The 25,888-nt window shown below is 43.4% G+C and overlaps 1 protein-coding gene across 5 annotated transcripts in view; it reads left to right on the top strand.

Moving 5' to 3' along the window:
- Window positions 1–25,888, top strand: part of ADD2 (adducin 2) — a 64,007-nt gene that overhangs the window by 20,224 nt on the left and 17,895 nt on the right. For 4 of the 5 annotated variants that reach the window (XM_040414419.1, XM_040414420.1, XM_040414418.1 and 1 more), the window contains 10 exons: window positions 3,020–3,239; window positions 4,302–4,440; window positions 5,673–5,824; window positions 8,231–8,311; window positions 13,617–13,766; window positions 13,881–14,024; window positions 14,789–14,887; window positions 16,314–16,490; window positions 21,324–21,572; window positions 22,384–22,503. In XM_040414419.1, coding sequence (XP_040270353.1) covers window positions 3,057–3,239; window positions 4,302–4,440; window positions 5,673–5,824; window positions 8,231–8,311; window positions 13,617–13,766; window positions 13,881–14,024; window positions 14,789–14,887; window positions 16,314–16,490; window positions 21,324–21,572; window positions 22,384–22,503 — 1,494 coding nt within the window. In that variant the 5' untranslated portion in view covers window positions 3,020–3,056. The remainder of the gene's footprint in view (window positions 1–3,019; window positions 3,240–4,301; window positions 4,441–5,672; window positions 5,825–8,230; window positions 8,312–13,616; window positions 13,767–13,880; window positions 14,025–14,788; window positions 14,888–16,313; window positions 16,491–21,323; window positions 21,573–22,383; window positions 22,504–25,888) is intronic. The other variant, XM_040414421.1, reaches the window with a different exon arrangement.

Raw genomic sequence — 25,888 nt, forward strand, 5'->3', positions numbered from 1 at the left:
TATAGCATTACCTCCAACCTCAACATCTACTACATAGCATTACCTCCAACCTCAACCTCAACATCTACAACATAGCATTACCATCAACCTCAAGTTATGGATTTGTTCCCAGGATTGAGATTAAAAGTGGCAATCACTTAACAGACTTACCCAAGCTTATCGTGTTAATAGTCTTACACGCACCACTGTTTGCTGTAGCATTGCATTATGAGGGGATTTAGTCTTAAGTTTACCTTAAGAGTCTAGCATTGAATTTCCCACCATGATGGAATGTGTTTAGGAAAATCTTTCACTTCCTGTACAAACAATTTCCTTTCATAAATTGACATACCTACGGGTAAGGCCAAGTTCACACTTCAGTTATTTGATCAGTTATTTCCAGGTGCAGGTGCAGATATTTTCATTATACCTGATCTCACTACTGGTGTTGGCTCACAATAGCTGATGGAAATAACTGATCAAATAACTGAAGTGTGAGCCTAAGGCCTCATGCACACGACCGTGCCGTTTTTTGCAGTCCGCAAACCGCGGATCCGCAAAAAACGGAAGCCGCCCGTGTTGCCTTCCGAAATTTGCGGCAATATAAATGCCTATTCTTGTCCGCAAAGCGTGGACAAGAATAGGACGTGTTATATTTTTTTTAGCGGGGCCGCGGAACGGAGCCACGGATGCGGACAGCACACGGAGTGCTGTCCGCATCTTTTGCAGCCCCATTGAAGTGAATGGGTCCGCATCCGAGCCGCCGAAACGGTGGCTTGGAGATGCAGACCCAAACAACGGTCATGTGCATGAGGCCTAACTTAATAATGTTATGTAAGGCACACCTTGTACTTCGTTTTTCTTTAAGAGTACCTGTCACCTACATGACTGTTTTGGTAACTACTTGTATTCCTCATGTAATAGCAATTCTAGAGCATTTATTCTTATAACTCCATATTGTGCCATCCCTTTATTATTCCTGCTAGAAGTTATGAATGAATTGCCAGCAGTCTGCAATAAAGGTCCAGATGGGTATCACAAGTGTGTGTGTGTATGTCTGTGTGTGGGGGGGTATCCCTGAATAGTCTGACACTATCCAAACCGTTTTGTAAGTGATTGTGCAGGGACACACCCTAACTGATAACGCCCATATTCACAGTTAATGTCCTAGTATTCTCTGCTTCTTCAGTGTCTGTGCAGAGCAAGGTCTGCTGATTTGAATACTAGAGAATATACCGGTGGTTATTTCGCCAAGGAATACATGGCGTTATAATTCAGAAAAATATATTTTCCCAAAATGCTTAGAATAACAGCCCAACCAAGAGAGGGATGTCAGTAAACCACTGTATCTGGTAGCTACTGCCAAAAGAAACCACAGGATACTGAATGCAGCTTTGGGCTGTAGGACGTGCTGTGTCTGAGAATCTGTACCATGTTATAGAGCAGGAGGAGCAGAGCAGATTGATGTAAAGTTCTCACTATATAGCGTCACTATAACTTGTATTTTACTCATTTAAATCCCTGTTCATCAAGGGAACCAATGATTGACATGAGATAGCTGTCAATCATGGGTAGGACCGACCAATAGGCTCCTAAGACCAGAGAAAACATATAGTGAATTTATATAATTACACGTTATTCTAAATATATTTCCCATAAAACTATATATCAATCTGTAGAAAGGAAGGTTTCCGGCACTGTAATGTTTTTCAGTAAAATCTTCCTCTTTATTGAGGTAACATTAATCCATATACAGACAAACCCTTATACCATGCGATAGTTTACGCGTTTCGGACACAATGTCCTTAGTCGTAACTTAGGTTGATGTTGAAGTGGGGGGGATTTAATTCATTCCATGCTTTTGCCATTGAGAAAGTTACTGCTCCTCTTAGGAAGGGATCATAAAAAAGCTATTTTATTAAGAGAGGCTTATTGGACCTTTAGACTCAACACTAGGATGTCTACAGGTTTGGATCAGAGAAAAGAACTTCTGTACTTCTATCAGTGATCAAATCCTTTTGGTCAAGGATGGATTGCAGTTTAGTTCCACGCCGTGGTATATTTGAAGACTCAGTTGTATTTATTTGATTTTATTTCAAGTTTGTAAAATGATGTCTGTCTCTAGTCACATTGTGTGTTTTTTCTTTTTTCTTATATGTTGCTCCATTTAGAGCAACGAGTTGGGTGGTGTGGGTGCTGTATTGCAATAGGTGTGAACTTGTGTCCTGCTTTATGACTGCACTGCCCTGACACCAGCCCTCAAAACTCACATGCGAGTTGCATAACAGGTGGTTTTGATGTGATGGGGGTTAATTTTGATTTGATCTTACCTTCCCCCCCCCCCCCCCATTTCCTGTGGGGGTTGAGGTTATTGGTGGGACTTTCAATTTCCCTACTTCAACATCAACCTAAGGACATTGTGTCCGAAACGCATAAACTATCACATGGTTTAAGTATTTGTCTGTATATGGATTAATGTTACGTCAATAAAGAGGAAGATTTTACTAAAAACATTACAGTGCCGGAAACCTTCCTTTCTATATGTTCCAAGGACTACCTGTTCATTCCGAGCACGCGGAGCATTTGTGAATAAGGTGAGATGGATGTGTAAAATTTTTATTATATATCAATCTGCTCAGCTCCTCCCGCTCTATAACATACTGGTTCCCTTTTTAGCGAGTTACTAAAGTTTTATGTAGCTTATATATAGAGAGTGAAATTTTTTTTTTGAAGATGAACTATTTGGCTTGAAGATTCAGAGACACAGAGGAGCAAAACATAAGTGTGTTCTGCTAGTCAAGCTAGACACGGGTCAGTGGGGGCCATTACCACCCCTTAGGACCGGTTTCATATTGATCTAGTTTCTTTTGATTGCTGGATATCAAAGTCACAAAGATCTTAAGATAGTGGCAAGAATACTGAGTTCAGTCCAGCTGGGCAAATACCAGCTATACCAATCATTTAGCTTAGGTGCATGCCATACACCTCTATAAAAGAGTGATAGATACCTCTGATACTAGATCTTCTTTGTAACCCATAGGACTCATGTGCGCTGAAGTCAGAGATAATCCACAAAGATGAGCAACCAAACCACCCCTGAGGCTGTGACCTCTCCTCCCCTGGAGGGACTTAGATATTTTGAGCGATATACAGAGAATGATCCAGAATACCTGCGAATTCGGAACATGGCAGCCGACCTAAGGCAGGATTTCAATGTCATGGAGCAGAAGAAACGTGTTACCATGATTCTACAGAGCCCGGTACGTAGTTACCTAGAATAGAAAGAAGAACTGCATGTCCTACCGAATACTTCTAACCATGATTGCTGCTGCTACTACCTCAAGCGCCAACTCCAATGTAGAGTGTAAAAATTATTGTCTCAAATGTACTGCACATATTGGTTGTTGTCTGAAGGTACATGGGCTATTGGATGTCAGCTTTTATGGATTCATTCAATGGATATTTACTAGTACTAATAAACAATGTGAGCCTAGTCAGGGCCTTCCTGATGCTTTACATGCCAAAAATGTAGCCTCCAGGCAAAACTGAGCCCTTGTAGAACCCCCATTACAAAAATGCAGTGCGTGTTTAAAGAGCCTTTTACATGGACTAACGCAAACTGTATGATGGACAAACAATCGTTCGTATGATTGTTTGTCCCCGATACATTTTGTCACCAGCACATCCTGGGTACACGGGACAATGTTCTGCTGACAATTTTTGCATTTGCGTAAAGGTTACAATCAGCCGACAAAGAGTGTTTGCTGATTAGTTGACCAGTCTCTGGGGTTGCTAGGCAGGTCAATGACTGGCCAAATGATAGCGCCTACAAACATTATTTCCCAGTCATCGGTCCATGTAAAAGGACTTTGAGAGGACAAGACCAACCAGGAACCTCATAGTAATGGCATGGTCTGCCTCTATCATCGGTACATCCATGGTTCCCTCCACTACCTTCCCATCTACTGGAGAAGACAACTTTCTAATTGACCACTAATAATATGAAGCCTACTATTGTTCTTTTGGCTCTCAGGCAGCCCATTTTTTACAATTGTAATTGTTTCTAATGGACTTAGTGTATCTCCTACTAATTCAGATGTATACTGAAGGGGGCCTCAACTTCCATACAGTATAGGGTCCTTATATTGTCAATTTTAGTTGGATTTTTTTGACAATGGATATTGCATGAGGGGGGAAAAAAATATAAACGATTTCTACAACTTTCCTGTATATAGTAGTTTTATGATTGTTATATTATTGTGCCATATTTGTTTTCTTGTCCTCTTCACTTTACTTTTACATTTGGTTCCATTTACTTTCAGTCTTTTAGGGAGGAACTGGAAAGTTTAATTCAGGAGCAGATGAATAAAGGGAACAACTCCTCCAATATCTGGGCTCTCAGGCAAATCGCTGACTTCATGGCCAGCACTGCACCATCTGTCTTCCCCACCTGTCCAGTCAGTACGTTCTTCCATTTTTTCATTTTGGGGACTTGGGCTAGGGAGGGTGAATCTAGTGAGTGCCATTAACTTTTTATTTCCACAAATGGATTTAATGTTCTGATTTCATATTTTGCTCCTAAGCAGCAGATTTCAAATTGTTCCTTTGTTCAGGGGAGTAACTCTAGGGTGTGACCAGGTAGTAGGCACACAGGGGTTCTGGTGCCTAAGGGGGCCCAAAGGCTCCACTGCCACATAAGGAAGCATAAGCCACATACCCTGTATCTAAAAGGGTTGTTCTCTGGATAGGCCATTAATATATGATCTTTTGGGGTCTGACAACCTGCACCCCCACAGATCAGCTGCTGCAGTTACCTGCTCCGTCCACTAAACAATAGACAGCTCTGGCTCCCGGCATGGGAGCTACTCTGCAAATGGCCCATTCAAAACACATGCAAATGAGCCTCTAGGAGCACTGGGGGCGTTGCCGTTACACCTAGAGGCTCTGCTTCTCTGCACCTGCTGTGCCCCCTGCACTCTGATTGACCGGGCCTGTCGATTAAAGGTCAGAGGGTGCTGGCTCTAGTGAGATGGCACTCTTTCCTTGGGAGATACCTCTCTGCACGCAGGATAGGGGATAAGAGTCTGTGGGGATCTGACCTCTGGGGCCCCCGAAGAATACTAGAACAGGAGTGCATGTGTCCAATTAGGATTGAGTGACAGACACTCATGCGTGTCCACTGGTCAATTCAACTCTATGGGGCTACCGGAGATAGCTGAGTACAATCACTCAGTTGTCTCCAGCAGTCACATAGAGCTGAACGGAACAGTGGACATGAATGTGTGTCTGCTCCTCAAAAAAGCCTCATAAATCCCAATTAAGTCAAATAGTTCCATTAGGATCCATTATATTTCTATTTCTGTGTGTCAAAAATTGTGTAAAAAAAATTGCACGTAATCGAGGAATGATATTCAGCCTCTTCTACGTGACATGAGGTTTGGCATTCCAGTACGCGTGTTATCTGTGGGGTGACTGTTAATGGAAGAGGTTTATGACAAAAAGGTTGGGAACCAAATTCCCTGTCAGGAAGGGAGACAATGTGGAGCTTGACGAGAAATGTTATGTGTAATTTTACTGTATCTACTATGATTTCTAAGACTTACTGCTTTGGCAGCCTCTAGGCCTCCATCTTGTTCAGAGAACCACCGCTATAAAATCTCCCTAGATTTAACAATCTAACCTTCATTTTTTAGACTCGTCCTTGGTGGCGCCTATCAATGACCTCCACTGCAATGATCCTGTTCCTTTGGCTAAAGGTGAAAGGCTAATGAGATGCAAGCTCGCCAGCATCTACAGACTCATAGACCTCTATGGCTGGGCCCAGCTCAGCGGGACCTTTGCTTCAGTGAGTAATCTGCCTTTTTCTGGATTAACATGTTCTCTCACTTGTTTCGTAGGATTAAAAAAAAAAATACATAATTTTCCACCTGTAATGGAAAGTGAGCGCAGCGGATCAGGGGGTTAGCCTTTTTTGTTGCCATGCAGCGCTGGGGTCCTCAACACCTCTGATTTCCTTCCGCACTTCAAGACATACTGCAAAGTTAAAGAAGACCTTTCACCTCTTCTGACATGTCTGTTTTAGTAACTACTTGCATCATCCATGTTATTATATGGAGCATCTATTCTTATGACTCTTGACCAGTGTTGAGCGAATCAAGCTTTGGATCCTAGATCCGAAGTCGCTTCGCTCAAAACTTTGGTTTAATGCTGTACGGAGATCCGTTTCCGTACAGCATAAGGCCTCATGCACACGGCCGTTGCCCGGTCGTGGCCATATTGCGGCCTGCAAACAGCGGGTTAGCAATATGTGGGCACCGGCTGTGTGCTCCCCGCATCAAGGATACGGACCCATTCACTTGAATGGATCCGCAATCCGGAGCTGCGGTGCGGAACGGAGGCACGGAACCCCACAGAAGCACTATGGTGTTTGTCCGTGCCTCCGCACCGCAAAAAAACAGAACATGTTCTATTTTTTTGCGGTGCAGATGGATCACAGACCCATTCAAGTTGAATGGGTCTCGATTCGTCCCCGCCGCAACGGCCGTGTGCATGAGGCCTTAAAATGTATGGCCTCTAACGAGGCGAAGTCTCACGAGACTTTGGTGAATAACTTCGGTATTTGATTATTAAACTGAAAAAACATTTTAAAACGGGTATCTGAAGTCGGCTTCGGTAGCAACTGGTACCTCGGTACCGAAGCTGACTTCAGAACCAAGTTTTAAAATGATTTTTCAGTTGAAAAATCAAATCCCGAAGTTATTCACTGAAGTCTCGCAAGACTTCGCCTCGTCGGAGGCCATACATTTTAATGCTATACGGAGACTGTTTTGAGCGAAGCGACTACGGATCTAAGATCTGAAGCTCACTTCGCTCATCCTTACTCTTGACACTTCCATTCCTTTAGTATTCCTACTAGAAATTTATGACTGAATTACTAGCAGTTTGCAATGAAGGTCCAGATGGATGTCACCAGTTGGAAGCGTGTCCCTGAACAGGGTGACACTGGCAGCACTGACTAGATGGTGTCAGGCTGTGCAGGGACAACCTCCCAGCTGGGCCTTTTTTTTTTTGTAAACTGCTGGCAATTCATGCAGAAACCTCTAGTAGGAATAGCACAACACAGAGTCATAAGAATAAATGCTCCAGAACGGTTTTTACATGGGAATACCAGTAGTTACTAAAACAGTCAGTGATTGTCAGGTTGTCAGTCTATTTGGGAATCGTTGCTGAAGTTATAAACCAATGGGATTTTCCTTTCAGGTGAAGCAGGGATGTCACCTATTTTGTGTGGGTGGTGTATATGGGCTCAGTTTAGAAGAAACATTTTCATGTTCCCCATTAGGGAATTATAGAGGGGATTCTGTGTTCAGGACCTTAATCTTTTGGCCAAAGTGAAGAGTGGTTACGAAGAGTTTCTTTTACCCTAGAGGACCTCTCCTGTGTAATGTGTAGTTGCCCCTGTGGTGGCGCTGCAGTGAATTTAAACACCCAATGCCAGGTTTCCCCACTGATTACAGCTAATTGCTAAAGCGTACTAGCAGGGGGACAGTTTTTCATAATTTTTTTTTATCAAGAGACTATACTAAGGACCCGTTTACATGGGCCGACACAAACGGCACTGATTGGGTACGATCATGGCCCGATCGTTTAGTGGTGTTTGCATGCAGCAGTCATCCCCATGTAGATTCATAGTTTGTCAGCAGCACACCCCTATTTCCAAACTAGGATTTTCTGCCACGTGAACCAGAGTTTGCTCGTTTTCTGGCTAATCGGTGACATATATACGCAGGCCAATTATCGGAAACAAGGATTCTTAGGAATGACAAACAGAGGTTGACCGAAGTGGACAATCCCTTTAAAGCCGGGTTCACATCCGCGTTGTGAACTCCGGCACTGTAATCCGGTCACTGTATCCGGCGTACACGTCGGCTTTCAGTCAGACAAAAAATGCTACATGCAACAATTTTTGTCTGGCCAAAAGTTGGCATATAGACCGGAAAGCGGACGGATTACAGTGAATGGGGATCCGGCGGTGCACGGTAGTATCCGGCCACGCTGGATACGGTGAACTCTGACAGTTTGTTCCTCTGCTTGAACAGACTGCCGGACTTCACAGCGCAGGGGGGAACCCAGACTAAGTAATAAAAACCCCAAAGGCTTGAAAGATAATATACTGTACATATACAGAGTTTACAGGGGTCCATGATAATTTTTCCCGCTGCTCTAATATATCTCTTCGTTTCACTTTCAGATAAGAGTTAATAAAGAACAGGATCATTTCTTAATAAACCCGCGTGGAGTGGCTTGTAGTGAAGTGTCAGCTTCCATCCTGGTACGTTGTAAAGTAATTATGGGGGCTGGTAACATCTAAAAATTACACCGCGCAACAATGATTTTGCTACTGAGAGAAAAACATGTGATTTATACTACAAACCGGATTCCAAAAAAGTTGGGACACTAAACAAATTGTGAATAAAAACTAAATGCAATGATGTGGAGATGGCAAATGTCAATATTTTATTTGTAATAGAACGTAGATGACAGATCAAACGTTTAATCCGAGTAAATGTATCATTTTAAAGGAAAAATACGTTGATTCCAATTTTCACGGTGTCAACAAATCCCCAAAAAGTTGGGACAAGTAGCAATAAGAGGCTGGAAAAAGTAAATTTGAGCATAACGAAGAGCTGGAAGACCAATTAACACTAATTAGGTCAATTGGCAACATGATTGGGTATAAAAAGAGCTTCTCAGAGTGGCAGTGTCTCTCAGAAGCCAAGATGGGTAGAGGATCACCAATTCCCACAATGTTGCGCAGAAAGATAGTGGAGCAATATCAGAAAGGTGTTACCCAGCGAAAAATTGCAAAGACTTTGCATCTATCATCATCAACTGTGCATAACATCATCCGAAGATTCTGAGAATCTGGAACAATCTCTGTGTGTAAGGGTCAAGGCCGTAAAACCATGCTGGATGCCCGTGATCTCCGGGCCCTTAAACGACACTGCACCACAAACAGGAATGCTACTGTAAAGGAAATCACAGAATGGGCTCAGGAATACTTCCAGAAACCATTGCCAGTGAACACAATCCACCGTGCCATCCACCGTTGCCAGCTGAAACTCTACAGTGCAAAGAAGAAGCCATTTCTAAGCAAGATCCACAAGCTCAGGCGTTTTCACTGGGCCAGGGATCATTTAAAATGGAGTGTGGCAAAATGGAAGACTGTTCTGTGGTCAGACGAGTCACGATTCGAAGTTATTTTTGGAAATCTGGGACGCCATGTCATCCGGACCAAAGAGGACAAGGACAACCCAAGTTGTTATCAACGCTCAGTTCAGAAGCCTGCATCTCTGATGGTATGGGGTTGCATGAGTGCGTGTGGCATGGGCAGCTTGCATGTCTGGAAAGGCACCATCAATGCAGAAAAATATATTCAGGTTCTAGAACAACATATGCTCCCATCCAGACGTCATCTCTTTCAGGGAAGACCCTGCATTTTTCAACAAGATAATGCCAGACCACATTCTGCACCAATCACAACATCATGGCTGCGTAGGAGAAGGATCCGGATACTGAAATGGCCAGTCTGCAGTCCAGATCTTTCACCTATAGAGAACATTTGGCGCATCATAAAGAGGAAGGTGCAACAAAGAAGGCCCAAGACGATTGAACAGTTAGAGGCCTGTATTAGACAAGAATGGGAGAGCATTCCTATTTCTAAACTTGAGAAACTGGTCTCCTCGGTCTGTTGAGTGTTGTAAGAAGAAGGGGAGATGCCACACAGTGGTGAAAATGGCCTTGTCCCAACTTTTTGGGGATTTGTTGACACCATGAAATTCTGATTCAACATATTTTCCCCTTAAAATGGTACATTTTCTCAGTTTAAACTTTTGATCCGTGATTTATGTTCTATTCTGAATAAAATATTAGAAGTTGGCACCTCCACATCATTGCATTCAGTTTTTATTCACGATTTGTATAGTGTCCCAACTTTTTTGGAATCCGGTTTGTAAAATGAGCGCGCTGATTCCAAATATGAACTCGGAATTTGCCTGACACGTCTAGATTTTAAGTTATACATGCAAAGCCTATTCAGTTATAATATTAATGCATTATATTGGAGATATTCCAATGGACGTGTCCAGACCTGTCCGGACGCACTCAGGCTGTTGTCAGCAGTAAGTATATAAGGCAAGCTGGACAGATTTTGATAAAGTGATCTGTTATAGTGCTATCTGTTTTGAAACTTAAGATGGATAAACGCAAATGTGTTAACGATCCAGACAATTTCTGCTACATATGTGGCAAATACACTACTGATGATCAGCGCAAGAATCTGACAAAGTGAGTGCGTCTTGCAGCTTGGGATGCATTTGTGCTAGTAGTGCAGAACTTCCTTGGGATCAGATGAGCTGCAAACTTTGCTGAATTAGTAGAAAACATCCTTACAGCATATGAACAACTTGGCTGCCGAATGCCATTGAAAGTGCATTTCTTACATTCCCATCTTGACTTTTTCCCACCCAATTTGGGACACGTAAGTGACGAACATGGAGAGCGTTTCCATAAAGATATTTCTACAGAACAGGTATCACGGCCGCTGGAATCCCAACATGATGGGGGACTACTGCTGGTTTTTGCAACAGGAAAATATGACCGTTCACAAACGCAAAAGCAGATGCCTGAAGCACTTTTAACAGTACTGGGGCTTGCTCAAGTAAGACTTTCAAACTGAAAAACTAATTTTTAGAAAGTATCATTTCTAAAAGTTAATATAATAACATGGATGATACATTTTCATACACTGTTTACTACGCAAACTTTGATGTAGATCAGGTAATTGTTGGAGTAAAACTCGTTCTGTTCAAAATTATTCAATGCTTTCCAAGTGCTTAATTCATTTAGGCATACTTATGCATAGCAAAATTCCGTGACGTGTTACAACAATTCTGACTTCGGATTTGTAATCCGCACACTCGATCTAGTATAGGACAAATGGTTTTTGCCCAGTAGCAGACAAAGTATTTTTTTTGTTGCGTGGTGTAATAAGTCAAATTTATATGGTCTTAATTTTGCCCAGCTGCACTATATGAGACAATAAAACAATGGGAAAAGCTATCCATATGGTCCGATGATATCATCACAAAGTAGCAGGGCAAACTGTGCCTTGGTACTTAAAGGGTTTGTCCCACCCAAAAAAAAAATTGCAATTTTCGAAACCAGCACCTGGATCTGAATACTTTTGTAATTGCATGTAAATAAAAATGTACTATAGCCGCTGAGTTATTCAATAAAATATATCTGTATAGCGCCACCTGCTGTTTGTGGACACACATGCTCAGTTCCATCCTTTAAAGGGAACCTGTCACCGGGATTTTGTGTATAGAGCTGAGGACATGGCACATCCGCAATACCCAGTCCCCATAGCTCTGTGTGCTTTTATTGTGTAAAAAAAACTATTTGATACATATGCAAATTAACCTGAGATGTGTCCTGTCCCTGACTCATCTCACATACAAGACTCATCTCAGGTTAATTTTCATATGTATCAAATCAGGGTTTTTTTTACACAATAAAAGCACACAGAGCTATGGGGACTGGGTATTGCGGATGTGCTAGCGGCCATCTAGCAACCCATGTCCTCAGCTCTATACACAAAATCCCGGTGACAGGTTCCCTTTAACTGCCTCCTGAGCTTTGATAGGGAGAGACATGCAGCAGAAAGGAGCGGCCCCTTGAGCTTTCAGCTTCATATAAATTTAATAGAGAAATTGGCACAATGGATAGGGTGATCTCTGGATCCATGTGAGGGACTGGCTTGGTTAGAAAAAGATTGTCATGTACTATAAGATGTCTGATTTTCATTTAGCACATTAATATGGGATAACCCCTTTGAGGTTAAGCATTGTCTTATGGACAGTTTCCTCTCCCTATGTTCCAGTTGGTTATCCAAAATTGCTAGCAGTTTACAATTAAGGTCCAGATGGGTGTTACCAGTTGGGGGTGTGTTCCTGACACTATCCAATTAGAGATGCACGTTTCAGGGACACACCCCCAACTAGTAACATCCAGCTTGACCTTCATTGCAAACTCTGAGTAATTCATTTATATCTTTTTGTAGGAATAATAAAGGAATGGCACAGTCATAAGAATAGACATTCCAGAATTACACGGGGAATGCAAGTAGTTACTAAAACAGACATTTTTTTCTAAATTAATAAATGGTTCCCCTCCCCATCAATGGCACCCTAGAAGGTCACCTACTTTTTGTCCTTGTAAGTACATGATCTCTCTGCCCAGGCTCCGTACATGCATCTACACAGAAGCACTGCAGATCACTGAGAGATGCTTCATACATGCAGAGCTAGAGGCCCTGGGTGAGGCCGTCACATGATTAGATCACATGACCCCAGATGAGATGATCGCATAGGCCTTTTTATTCTACCTCTGGCTGGATTATTTTATGTTTTTTTTATACTTTTCACATGAATGCTTCCCAATTTTCAAAAATCTCTACTTGCCGTCATAATAGGTACTTTCATTGCTTCCTTCCAGTGGATAATCCTATGCCCCGGCCTTACAGATGCACGCCTTGTTACAGTTACCATCCCGTTATCAGAGCCATGTCTTGTAACTAGCCGTGCGCCTGTGTGTCCTTCACATGACCAGAAAGCAGAGGTCTTAAAAAAAAACTGAGGAATGGTCACAGAAAGTACATCATTATATCAGGGGGCTAGAAGTTATATGACACCCAGAGCAAAATAAGATGAGCCCTCACCACCTAGTGGCGGAAACCTGTAACAGCAGCATATGTACTGTAGTACCAATGAAAAGTATAGCTAATAGCGCCATGATACACCAACACTCACTGAAAGGAGTGGGCAGATTTACTAAGACTGGTAAATGCCTCTTAAAGGGCATCTGTCAGCAGTTTTGTAACTATGACACTGTCTGATCTGTTACATGTGCACTTGGCAGCTGAAGACATCTGTGTTGGTCCCATGTTCCTATGTGCCTGCATTACTGAGAAAAATGATGTTTTAATATATGCAAATGAGCCTCTAGGAGCAACGGGGGCGTTACCATTACACCTAGAGGCTCTGCTATCTCTGAAACTGCCACGCTATCTGCACTTTGATTGACAGGGCCAGGCAGTGAAAACATCATCACACCTGACCTGTCAATCAAAGTACAGAGGTAGTGGCAGTTTCAGAGATAGCAGAGCCTCTAGGTGTAATGTCAACGCCCCCGTTGCTCCTAGAGGCTCATTTGCATATATTAAAACATCATTTTTCTCACCAATGCGGGCGCATATCAACATGGGACCAACACAGATGTCTTCAGCTGCCAAGTGCACATATAACAGGTCAGACAGTGTCATAGGGACAAATCTGCTGACAGATGCCCTTTAATAAATGTGGCAGGTGTACTTTCACGTGTACAGTACTATACATTATCCAGTCACTTACCTCAGCATCTCCTAATAGAACATTTGTTAAACTCTCAGATGACCCCTCTACTTTTATAGAATATTAGTTATACTTTTAATAGCCAGGATGTGTGTGTTGGGGTTGGGGGTTCCAGTACGTTTCAGTCATTTCATTTGATTCAGAGCTGGGCAATGTCTTCCACAGGTAAAAGTGAATATTTTGGGGGAGATGGTAGAGGTTGGTAGCTCCAGCTTTGAGGTGGACACCAGCGACTTCAGCCTGCACTCAGCTATCTACTCAGCGCGACCAGATGTGAAATGTATCATTCAGCTCCATACAGCAGCAACCACGGCGGTGAGATAAGTGGAATTCTACTTCATCATATACTATCCATGCCTGCTTATGGCGGATCCATCCTTACTGGTCACAAGGATCTCCGGCTGAGAACATTGTTCTGGTTTATTGCAGGTGTCAGCAATGAAGTGTGGCCTCCTGCCTATCTCACATGATGCTCTCCTGGCAGGAGAACTCGTGTATTATGATTTCAATGGAGACATGGAAGAAGAAAAGGACAGGATTGAACTGCAGAAGTGTTTGGGACCCACGTGCAAGGTCAGACTACTACTTTTCTCTATTACTTAAAGAGAACCTGTCAGGTGATTTCTTCTGCCTATCTAAGATCTGGATATGATAGAGGGAGAGAAGCTGAGCTCTGGGATATATAGGTTGATATGATCTCCGAGTAAAAAGCAGAGTAAATCCTGACAGGACTCCTAGTAGAGACAGTGAGAGTCCTGATTAACACAGACAGAATGATTGACAGTCTTCTGTATACACACCCTGATAAAGGGAAATCTGTCAATCACAGTGACAGTCCTGACGTCCCCCCCCACAAACACTGTCACCCGTAGGAGTTCCTTCAGGATTTTTTTTCCTTTAGGCCCCCTGCATATGACTGTATCCATTGTGCGGTCCGTGAATCCCTGATCCACAAAATATGGATGTAGTCCGTGTACATCCCGCAGTTTTCCCGGGACCCATTGTAAAAAAGAGTATTCTTGTCCGCAAAATAGTCTAGAATAGGACAGGTTCTATCATTTGTGGCCCAGCCGCACGGATGCATACAACACACAGATGACATCCGTGTGCTGTCCGTATTTTTGCGGACCCATAGAAATGAATGGGTCTCCCTTGAGAACATTGAAATACAACATGCCCAATACTTCTTTACCCCGACTGGAAACCCCCATGCGCATTACATGGTTGGCAGATGCCATCAAAACTGGCCAATGTTCAAGTAATGTTCATGGGCAGTTTTATTCTTTAGGCATTGTAGAGAACAGCTTGTAAGGTTGTGGTTTGTTTTAACATTTTAGGTGCTTGTCTTGAGGAATCATGGGGTTGTTGCTCTGGGCGAATCAGTCGAAGAAGCTTTTTATAAAATTTTCCACCTGCAGGCGGCTTGTGAAATCCAGGTAGAGTATATATCACTGTGATGTGAACACTGTATTCGAGGTATTTCTGCAGTGTATATTTCTTTTTATAGTTTAAATAACATTCTCCCACCTGTACATCTCCTAACCGCTAGGAGTTGTAGTTTTGGAACAGCTGGAGTGGCAGAGGTTGGAGAACGCTGGTGTAAATGAACAGATAGATAGAGGTTACCATGTGAGCTCACTGCTTCTGAGGAGGGCAAGGGCTTTTTCTTTAGATCCGGTGACGTACCGGGTTTCACTATGGGTATGCTAGGCTCCCGGTGACATCACTGGCACTAAAAACAGGATAGGGCAGCGCTATAGACCGCCCATTGGTGCCGGTGACATCACCGGGATCACTGCTAGGCAGAGGCCTCCGCCTAGCAGTGAGAATGTAAACCTAAACTACCTTTGCCCTGCGCAATTCAGTGCAGGTCAAAGGAGAGCATCGGAGCATGAAAGTAGGTTTTTGTAGTATTGTAATAGTGCATTGCAAGGGGAAAGGGTTAAAGAGGACCTTTCATTACAATAAAAAATCTAAACTAAGCATACAGACATGGAGAGCGGCACCCAGGGATCTCCCTGCACTTACTATTATCCCTGGGCGCCGCTCCGTTCTCCCGGTATAGGCTCCGGTAACTTCATATGTTCGGCTCAACTGGGAGGAGCCTGCCGGCGTCTCCTTCTCCCAGGTTGTAGCGCTGGCCAATCGCAGCGCTCCGCTCATAGCCTGAGAGTTTTTTTCTCTCCCAGGCTATGAGCTGAGCGCTGCGATTGGCCACCAGCACTCCAGCCTGTGCTGACGCCCAGGAGAACAAGAGCAGGCTCCTCCCAGTTGAGCCGAAAATCTGAAGATACCAAAGCCTATACCGGGAGAACAGAGCGGCGCCCAGGGATAATAGTAAGTGCAGGGAGATCCCTGGGCGCCGCTCTCCATGTCTGTATGCTTAGTTTACATTTTTTATTGTAATGAAAGGGCCCCCAAATATCCTGTATAATTCATAGTACTGTTAAAGGCACTATTTGGACCTGGGCCTGAGGGCAACAACAATGTCTGTTCCCTCTATAGTTACTGCTGCTGCCTCATTATCTATGAATTACCCTGCACCCTCCTGCCCCCTATGTGCCCTTAGTGGTATGTGTCATGTGTAGCATCCATGATAAATTCAGAGGTTGTTTCACCTTGGAAGATAGCATAGCTGTACTGCTCCTCAAGAGATAACCAGGACAAGTATTGGCAGCCAATGGGCCAATTTCCATCAATAAAAATCAATGCAATAAACCTTCCCACATAGGATTCCTACAGACGTTACATGTAATACTGAACCATGACCTCATTCCATTCAAGTCAATAATGTTACTTGTACGTGGAAAGGACTACCGTACCTACCTGTCTGACTGTGACTGACCTGTTCTCATGTTTTAGGCCTCAGCCGTGCCTAGTGCCGGAGGGTCGGAGAATCTCATCCTGCTAGATCGAGAAAAGTATCGTCCACATGAAGTGGGCACAGTTGGCTGGGCAGGGAGCATGTTTGGACCCATGCAGAAGAGTAGATTGGGCGAACATGAATTTGAGGCTTTAATGCGAATGATGGATAATTTGGTGAGTTTTACATCACGTTTCCTAAAACATTGACACCAATAAGTCGGATATTCTTCAAGCAAATATATTATACTTTCAGTTTTTAATGCGCCTGAACTACACAGAGGAAACCTGGTAAATTATATTTATTTAAAGTGAATGTTTCATCAGAAAATTCTAGTTTTTATGATAAACCGATTTTTTTCAGCCTATATGTAGACAACAGAGGATCCACCATTCACAGTCACAGCTTACCTCCTCCCCCTTCCTGCACAATGACCTCTGCACAGGTCACAGAGCAACACTCAGAAGAAGTTAGTGATGTCGAGTGTACAGGTCCCACATTGTTATTGTTAACATTTAAATATAGGTGATACATTTCTTTTAACTAATTACCCAATATTTGTATAGAGCCATCATATACTATATGGCTGTATAGAGAATACACACCCTTCACTCACTATTTTATTTCACAAATCCTCGCACTAGGTGTAATTTAATAGGAAGCCAACTAAGCTAAGGCCAGGGGACTCATAGGAAACCAGAATTTATGCAGGAGAACATTCAAGTACCATGTAGGTATTATGGCCCAGGTCCAGGCCTAGCAAGAAAGCAATGGTAACCACTGGTACACCACAAACACATCTGCTGATACTAGTGTATATTTCATCATATGATACATTTGTGAACCCTAAGACATTTTGCATACTGATTTCTGATTCCCATTTAATGACTTTGCAATAGGGTGATGACAAGGTTAAAGGTGTTATCCAGAACTTAATATTGATAAGTCATCAGTATCAGATCAGTGGGGGTCCATCTCTCAGCACCTCCACCAATCGGCTGGTTCCGATTCCTCAGCTTGTGTAAACAGCGGATTGTGGGGTTCCAGAAGGAGGATAGGTCATCAGTACTTAAAGGGAACCTGTCACCGGGATTTTGTGTATAGAGCTGAGGACATGGGTTGCTAGATGGCGCTAGCACATCCGCAATACCCAGTCCCCATAGCTCTGTGTGCTTTTATTGTGTAAAAAAAACGATTTGATACATATGCAAATTAACCTGAGATGAGTACTGTCCCTGACTCATCTCAGGGACAGGGCACATATCTCAGGTTAATCTGCATACGTATCAAATCATTTTTTTTTACACAATAAAAGCACACAGAGCTATGGGGACTGGGTATTGTGGATGTGCTAGCGGCCATCTAGTAACCCATGTCCTCAGCTCTATACACAAAATCCCGGTGACAGGTTCCCTTTAAAGCTCTGAACCTGGACATACCCACATTTTCACACCTGTTGGATACGGCTATGCTATCTGTGACCAGGGAGGAGGAGGGACAGGGGTACTGGAGGATAATTATTATGTACTTGGAGCTCGTCAATATTTTGTTGTCGCTCTACCTAAAAAGTAGCCTCCATAATCACCACATACTGGTATAGCAGTGTTCCCGGTGACGTCTCTGACTCTGATGGGCGGGCTTTAGCGCTGCCCTAGCCGTTTTACAGGCTAGGGCAGTGCTAAAGCCTGCCCTTTAGTGCCGGTGACGTCACCGACTCACTGCTGGGCAGAAGCCTCTGCCTAGCAGTCCTTATGCAGAGCCTAGTACATCACCGTGCTCTCGGGAGAGCATTGGAGCATTAAATGGGCGGCCGGAGGGGTGAAAATGGGGATATTTCCAGGTTCAGCCCTGAACCCGGACAACCCCTTTAAAGGGGTTCTCCAGCCATTTCTTCTAATCCATAGGTTTTAATAACCCGTGGAAGGAAGATGTTTTACATAGTACTTAGAGTAAATGCAGCTGAACCATCCGGGACCCGGGGCAGAAAACGCAGTGTGGACAGCGGCTTCAGTTAAAGGGGTTGTCCGGGTTCAGAGCTGAACCCGGACATGCCTCCATTTTCACCACAGCAGCTCCCCTCACTTGAGCATCGGAGCAGTTCATGCTCCAATGCTCTCCTTTGCCCTGCGCTAAATTGCGCAGGGCAAAGGCATTTTTTGGAGATCTGGTGACGTACCGGGGCTCTCCATGGGACTGCCAGGAAGCCCGGTGATGTCACCGGCACTGATGGGCGGGATTTAGAGCTGCCCTAGCCAGTAAACAAAAGAGACCTTGCCCTGCGCGATTTAGTGCAGGGCAAGGGAGCGCATGGGAGTATCAGATGCTCCGATGCTAGCCTCAGGGGGGCTGCCTGGGTGAAAATAAGGGGATGTCCGGGTTCAGCTCTGAACCCGGACAACCCTTTTAAGCGAGGGACGATAAACTAATATGTAAACCATTTTTCTTCCATGGTTAGTAACAAATCTGGATTAAAAGAAATGATGGGAAAACCCCTTTCATTTTTTAAACCCTGAAAAACCCCTTTAAAGCTTTACTTTGTATAAGCTGAGATTCCACCCTATGGTAAACAAGGGGTAAACAGCTTGTTGGCTTGCTGAAAGTATCTAGTCTCTGTTGTTAGAAATGTCCTCCGAGTTTTTCTAGGTTCTGTTATTCAATATGAAGGACCCTAGTATGCTGCCCTATATTCAGTCAGGACAAGCACCGATAATCACTCCCATTAACACTTGTTTGCATTGGCCTACTAGGCCCCTCTCACACGAGCGAGTTTTCCGTACGGGTGCATTTAGGGTGGCCACTGGCTTTACCCTAGAAAGCTGGACCTCACAGACCACGCCCACAACTCCCAAAACCATGCCAGCAAACCATGTGAAGCCACGCCCCTGTCCCAGTGAAGCCACGCCCCCACTGCCGGCCGGAAAAACACAAGGGAGGAGAGGGTAGAATTTTCAGACCGGAAGGTGAGCTGGGGGCAGCCGGGGTGCTTCTCTCCCCCTCAGTCAACCACAGGGAGCCATGTCTGCGGGGTGAGAGAAGTCTTAGGCCCCTTTCACACGGGCGAGTATTCCGCGCGGATGCGATGTGTGAGGTGAACGCATTGCACCCGCACTGAATACCGACCCATTCATTTCTATGGGGCTGTTCACATGAGCGGTGGTTTTCACGCATCCCTTGTGCGTTGTGTGAAAATCGCAGCATGCTCTATATTCAGCGTTTTTCACGCAACGCAGGCCCCAAGTGAATGGGGTTGCATGAAAATCGCAAGCATCCGCAAGCAAGTGCGGATGCGGTGCGATTTTCACGCACGGTTGCTAGGAGACGATCGGGATGGAGACCCGATCATTATTATTTTCCCTTATAACATGGTTATAAGGGAAAATAATAGCATTCTGAATACAGAATGCATAGTAAAACAGCGCTGGAGGGGTTAAAAAAAATAAAATAAAAATTTAACTCACCTTAGTCCACTTGATCGCGCAGCCCGGCTTCTCCTTCTGTCTCCTTTGTTGAATAGGACCTGTGGTGAGCATTAATTACAGGAACAGGACCTTTGATGACGTCACTCCGGTCATCACATGGTACGTCACATGATCTTTTACCATGGTGATGGATCATGTGATGACCGGAGTGACGTCATCAAAGGTCCTGTTCCTGTAATTAATGCTCACCACAGGTCCTGTTCAGCAAAGGAGACAGAAGGAGATGCCGGGCTACGCGATCAAGTGGACTAAGGTGAGTTAAATTATTATTTTATTTTTTTTAACCCCTCCAGCGCTATTGTACTATGCATTCTGTATTCAGAATGCTATTATTTTCCCTTATAACCATGTTATAAGGGGAAATAATACAATCTAAAGAACACCGATCCCAAGCCCGAACTTCTGTGAAGAAGTTCGGGTTTGGGTACCAAACATGCGCAATTTTTCTCACGCGAGTACAATTACAATGTTTTGCACTCGTGCGGAAAAATCGCGGGTGTTCCCACAACGCACCCGCACATTTTCCCGCAACGCCCGTGTGAACCCAGCCTTAGTCAGTTGCTGCAGCTCACACTTAGACAGCGCAGTGCTGCTGTCTGAGTGTGAGCTACTAAAAGGGTGTACATCCCTGTGTCCGTCCAGGCACTGCGCCGGACGGAGGACAGGGAGCCAGAAAACCGGACTGTTCGGCCTAAAACCGGACATCTGGCCACCCTAGGTGCAATGGGTGAATTGAACGCATAGCACCCGCACTGAATCCTGACCCATTCATTTCTATGGGTCGGTGTACATGAGCGGTGATTTTCACGCATCATCTCTGTGTTATGTGAAAATGGCAGTACGTTCTTTATTCTGCGTTTTTCACGCAGCCCTGGACCCATAGAACTGAATGGGGCTTTCATGAAAAAAAGCATTGCATCCAGATGCAAAGGGTTTTTCACTGATGGTTGCTAGGAGATGTTTCTAATTTCTCCGTTCTTTTTTTCACATACAACAAAACTGATTCCACCCGCACGGAAAAAGCAGCACCACGGAACGCAATTACAGACAAAACTGACTGCACTTGCATGCAAAACCTTCAGTTTTTTTCCTGAACAGATCCAGACACAATCCGTATCATTCGTGTGAAAGGGGCCTTACACAGGCCAAGACAAAGTGAATGTGGGAGGAATGATCGCTACAAAAATCATTCCTCCCCCACCCAGTTCTACTGATTATCAGCAGCACACCCCTGAGTACATTGTTGTGCTGCTAATAAATGATGGAAAATGAATCCAGCCAGCAAAGGAGGCAATATGGACAATCACAATACATTAGTAAGTGCCTTTTATTAACTGTCTCTACATGATAAACGCCATTTACTGAAGTGAGACGATGCCTTTAAGTTATTATTTCTTTAATTATTTACTGTTTTTGCAACTAAAACAAGAGATCAGTAGGAGTATTAGGACCTGAAAAAACGTCACACTTTTCAAAATGACAGGATCCCACATGCACTCTATTTAGTAAAATGTGATTTCTATTCCATAGGGTTACCGCACAGGCTATACATACCGCCACCCGTTTGTCCAAGAGAAGACAAGACACAAGAGTGATGTCGAGATACCCGCCACAGTAACTGCATTTGTCTTTGAAGAAGAAGGTGTCCCTCTTTCAACCTTACGACAACATGCCCAGAAACAGCAGAAGGAGAAGACCCGCTGGTTGAATACACCTAATACTTACCTGAGGGTCAATGTGGCAGAGGAAAGCGTGAGCAGCCAGAGAAGCAAGACCACGGTGAGAAGCTGCTCGATATTCGTGAGGCCTTTTTTCACTGGTTATACCAACATAGCAGTCCATAGAGCACTAAATCTAAGAGAATACTGCTATAAAAGCTATTGGGCATGGAGAGATATCAGTCACATGTGGTCCTGGTGCATGAGGGGGTCAAAAGGCCCCTCTGTCACATAAGAAGACATAAGTATTCTAAATGGATTGTGGTAGACGGTAGACCAGTTACATACAGTTACATTTTGCGGAACGGGTGCAGACCCATTCATTTCAATGGGACCGCAAAAGATGCACACCGTATGCTGCCCGCATCCGTTGTTCTGTTCCTCGGCCCCGCAAAAAAGTCAATCGAGGACAAGAATAGGCATTTCTATCATAGGGTGGCCATATGCACCACAGCCTCCTCAAACAGCTAATTGGCGGGGGTGCTGGGAGTCAGATCCGCGCTGATGTGATAGGCCATTAATACAGGTGGAAAACCCCTTGAGGGCTACAGTCACATGCGGCAGATATTTTTCTGTAATTTGTGTGATCTGAGTTTCAGATGAATCTCGCCAGACTCTTCAAACAGCTGATTGGCGAGATTGTCAGAAGTTTGACCCTCACCAATCAGATATTGATAACCTATCCTGAGGATAAGCCATCAACATTGAACCCCCACAAAACCACTGTAAAAGGGTTTTGCAGGGCTGGTATATTGATGAAGCATCCTCAGGATAGAGTTAAAGTTTGATTGAGAGCCCCAAAGATGCAGTTTTGGAATATGATAGAGTGTATGGACCATACCAATTTGTTATCTCTGGGGTCCATTTTTCAGTGGCTGAAAGCAGATGAAGTGGTAAAGCCCAGCAGTGGGATGCCCATCCGTATAGAGAACCCCAACCAGTTTGTGCCGCTCTTCACTGATCCTCGAGAGGTTTTAGAGACCAGAAATAAGGTGGGTTCAAATACTACAGAAACAACCCGTACTATTTCTAGTGGATCTCTCATAGGAAAACTTTCTTTTGCTTGTCCTACAGTCTTTGCAAAGACACAACCAGTGCTTTTTGCTCTTATTGACCAGATGCATTACACTTCTGCAGTGGTGTGCATATAAGGGAGGGGATCCCAGAGAAAAAAAGGTCAAAATGGACCGCTAATTATGTATGTTTCCATGAGCCATAGGCTTTTTCTCTCACCCCTTCTTTGCTAACGTAGTAGTTCCTGTGGAGAGGGGAGTCTTACATAAGTTCTAGTTACCTATTAGGCCTCCTCTTGAAGAGAGCCCCAAAGCAGCCACTTGGTCCATCTCTATGGTGTGTATGCCTTTGCACTTTGGGTTTGGATCATAATCAGGCATTTATGTTCCTAAGAATTTGAAGTTCCCAGCAACCCAGCACAGTATTACCAGATTTGTACACTATGCATTATATTACACGATTTCTCTTTATGGAATTTCCAATATCTATTTTTTCCTGAACTGTTTCGCCTTTTACCAGTTCAAATTATACTTGGTGTGCTTGCAAAAGTTCTTTGCAGCCTTGTTTGCCCCCTTTTACTATTTTCATCTATTTTAGATTAAGTTAAATTTTTGTAGTTTTATAGTAGCCGACAAGGCTTCTTCCCCATAAGAACTGTGTGAAATATTCAGACACAGGGGTTAACAAGTGACTGCTTCAAAAGAGGCTTAGATGTTTTCTTAGAACAGAATAACATTTGCTTATGGAAAAGTAAAGAATTCTGGTTTAGCCCCTTCATGCACTTGGGAATATCTGTACGCCAGGGGTGCCGGTGGATTGTATGGAGCGTGCTCACAGGCTGTGACTACTCCATACAAGGCAGGTGATAAATTCACTTCCAGTTGTTTAACTGCTTAGATGCAGCAGTTAATAGCGACAGCAGTATCTGAGAGGTCACTCTCTCCTCTGATCGGCACCCCCACGATGCAATCACATGGTGCTGGTCGGTTCTATGGCAGCCAGGGCCTTCTGAGGGTCTCCAAGCCTGCTATGCTTCTGCTTCTCTTATACCCTGTCTCTGGCAGGATTAATAGAATGCCAGCAAAATCACTATTCACAGCAATACAGAAGTAGAAGCCATTGAATAATTGCAGGTTTCAGCTCCATAAGGGGACTAAAAAGAAAAAAGTAAAAATAAGTTGATAAAAATAAAATGTTTAAAAAATATATCTATATTAAAATAAAATAAAAACTTGTCATTTCTCTTATAATAAAATTACATTAAAAAGGATAAACATAATTGGTATTGCCACACCCCTCAAAAAAACGAGACCTCACACTGCTAAAAGAAAAGTAATAAAGTAAATAAAAGTTATGGGTGTCAGTGTATGGTGAAACAATAGATTTTTTTTTAGAGATTTTTTTTTAAGTAGTGAAACATAATATAAGCATATCATTTATATATTTAAGTAGAAGATGAGGAGAAAATAAGTAAAACTGAATTTCCAAAATTGACTGCATCCTGAAGCTGTTAAATATGTCTGGTCAGCAGATCAGGAAGGACATTTTTCATTTTTAGGGCTCGGGACTGGTACTGGTCATCATTGTCCTCTATTGTTACACACAAACTATTTAGAATCGGATAAAACAACTTCTGATTCTGAATGGTATTCCGTGGTTTGATCTTAACCAGGGTTGAGCGAACCCGAACTTTAGGATTTTTGGACCCCGAACCCGAACATTTCAGTAAAAGTTCAGGTTCGGTGTTCGGCGATTTCTTGGTGCTATTTGAAAGGCTGCAGAGCAGCCAATCAACAAGCGGTTAACTGTGTGCCCTTAGAAGCCATCACAGCCATGCCTACTAATGGCATGGCTGTGATTGGCCAGTGCAGCATGTGACCCAGCCTCTATATAAGCTGGAGTCACGTAGCGCTGCATGTCACTCTGCTCTGATTAGTGTAGGGAGAGAATAGGAGAGAATCTTTGTTCAAAACGTGAATCTAACTCAGCGATCTACATACATTTAGTTGTGTGGGTGCAGGGCACAATCTTTTTATCCTGCCCTGAGCCCAGTGACCGAAAAAATATAACTTTTATAAGTCAGTTAGGTGGGTGGCGGCGGCGGCCATTTTATGCAAGCTCAGTGCACCAGCACTGCATCTGAGCTTTTGGGACATTAAAATCCAAGCTTGAAAAACAGCACAAATAATCTGTTTGTAAAAAAACACCCTTTTTTGGCAATATACAGCATCTGGTGCATTTGCAAGATTAGTCAGTGTGCAATTTAAGCTAGAAATACAGCCATAATTTTCTGGGTTTTTAAAAACACACTTCTTTGCCAAAATACACAATTTTTCTGGCCTTGCACCATCAGCACGTGTGAAATTCCAGGGTTATATACTGCTGTCATATTCAGTTATTAGTCAAATACCCATTTTTGGCCCAAATCTTTAATTGCAGCCTAGTGTGGGTCAGGGCGAGTGAGATACACCCTTTAAATACAGGGGTTATATTCAGTTATTTGAAATACAGCCATTTTGGGCACAAATCTTTAGTTGCCTTGTGTGGGTCAGGGATTGTGAGATACACCCTTTAAATACAGGGGTTCTATTCCGGTATTTGAAATAAAGGCATTTTGGGCACAAATCTTTAATTGCAGCCTAGTGTGGGTCAGGGCATGTGAGATACACCCTGTATATACAGGGGTTATATTCTTCTATTAATAAAACACCCTTTTTTGGGCAAAATACACAATTGTTGCACCCTTGCAGCATCAAGACGTTTGAAATTACAGGGTTATATACAGCTGTCATTTTCAGTTAATAAACAAACACCCGTTTGGGCAAAAAATAAAATTTGGCAGCCTTTGATGCAGATGTCATTGTGAGATACACCCTTTATATATTTGGGTTATATTCAGTTATTTGAAATACAGCCATTTTGTGCACAAATCTTTAATTGCGGCCTAGTGTGGGTCAGGGCGTCTGAGATACACCCATTATATAAAGGTGTTCTATTCAGTTATTTAAAATAAAGGCATTTTGGGCACAAATCTTTAGTTGCGGCCTAGTGTGGGTCAGGGCATGTGAGATACACCCTGTATATACAGGGATTATATTCTTCTATTAATAAAACACCCTTTTTTGGGCAAAATACACAATTGTTGCGCCCTTGCAGCATCAAGACGTTTGAAATTCCAGGGTTATATACTGCTGTCATATTCAGTTATTAAACAAACACCCTTTTGGGCAAAAAAAATTATTTGGCAGCCTTTGCTGCAGATGTCATTGTGAGATACACCCTTTATATATTTGGGTTATATTCAGTTATTTGAAATACAGCCATTTTGGGCATAAATCTTTAATTGCGGCCTAGTGTGGGTCA

This window comes from Bufo bufo, chromosome 1 (assembly GCF_905171765.1).
Source record: "Bufo bufo chromosome 1, aBufBuf1.1, whole genome shotgun sequence".
Lineage (NCBI taxonomy): Eukaryota > Metazoa > Chordata > Amphibia > Anura > Bufonidae > Bufo > Bufo bufo.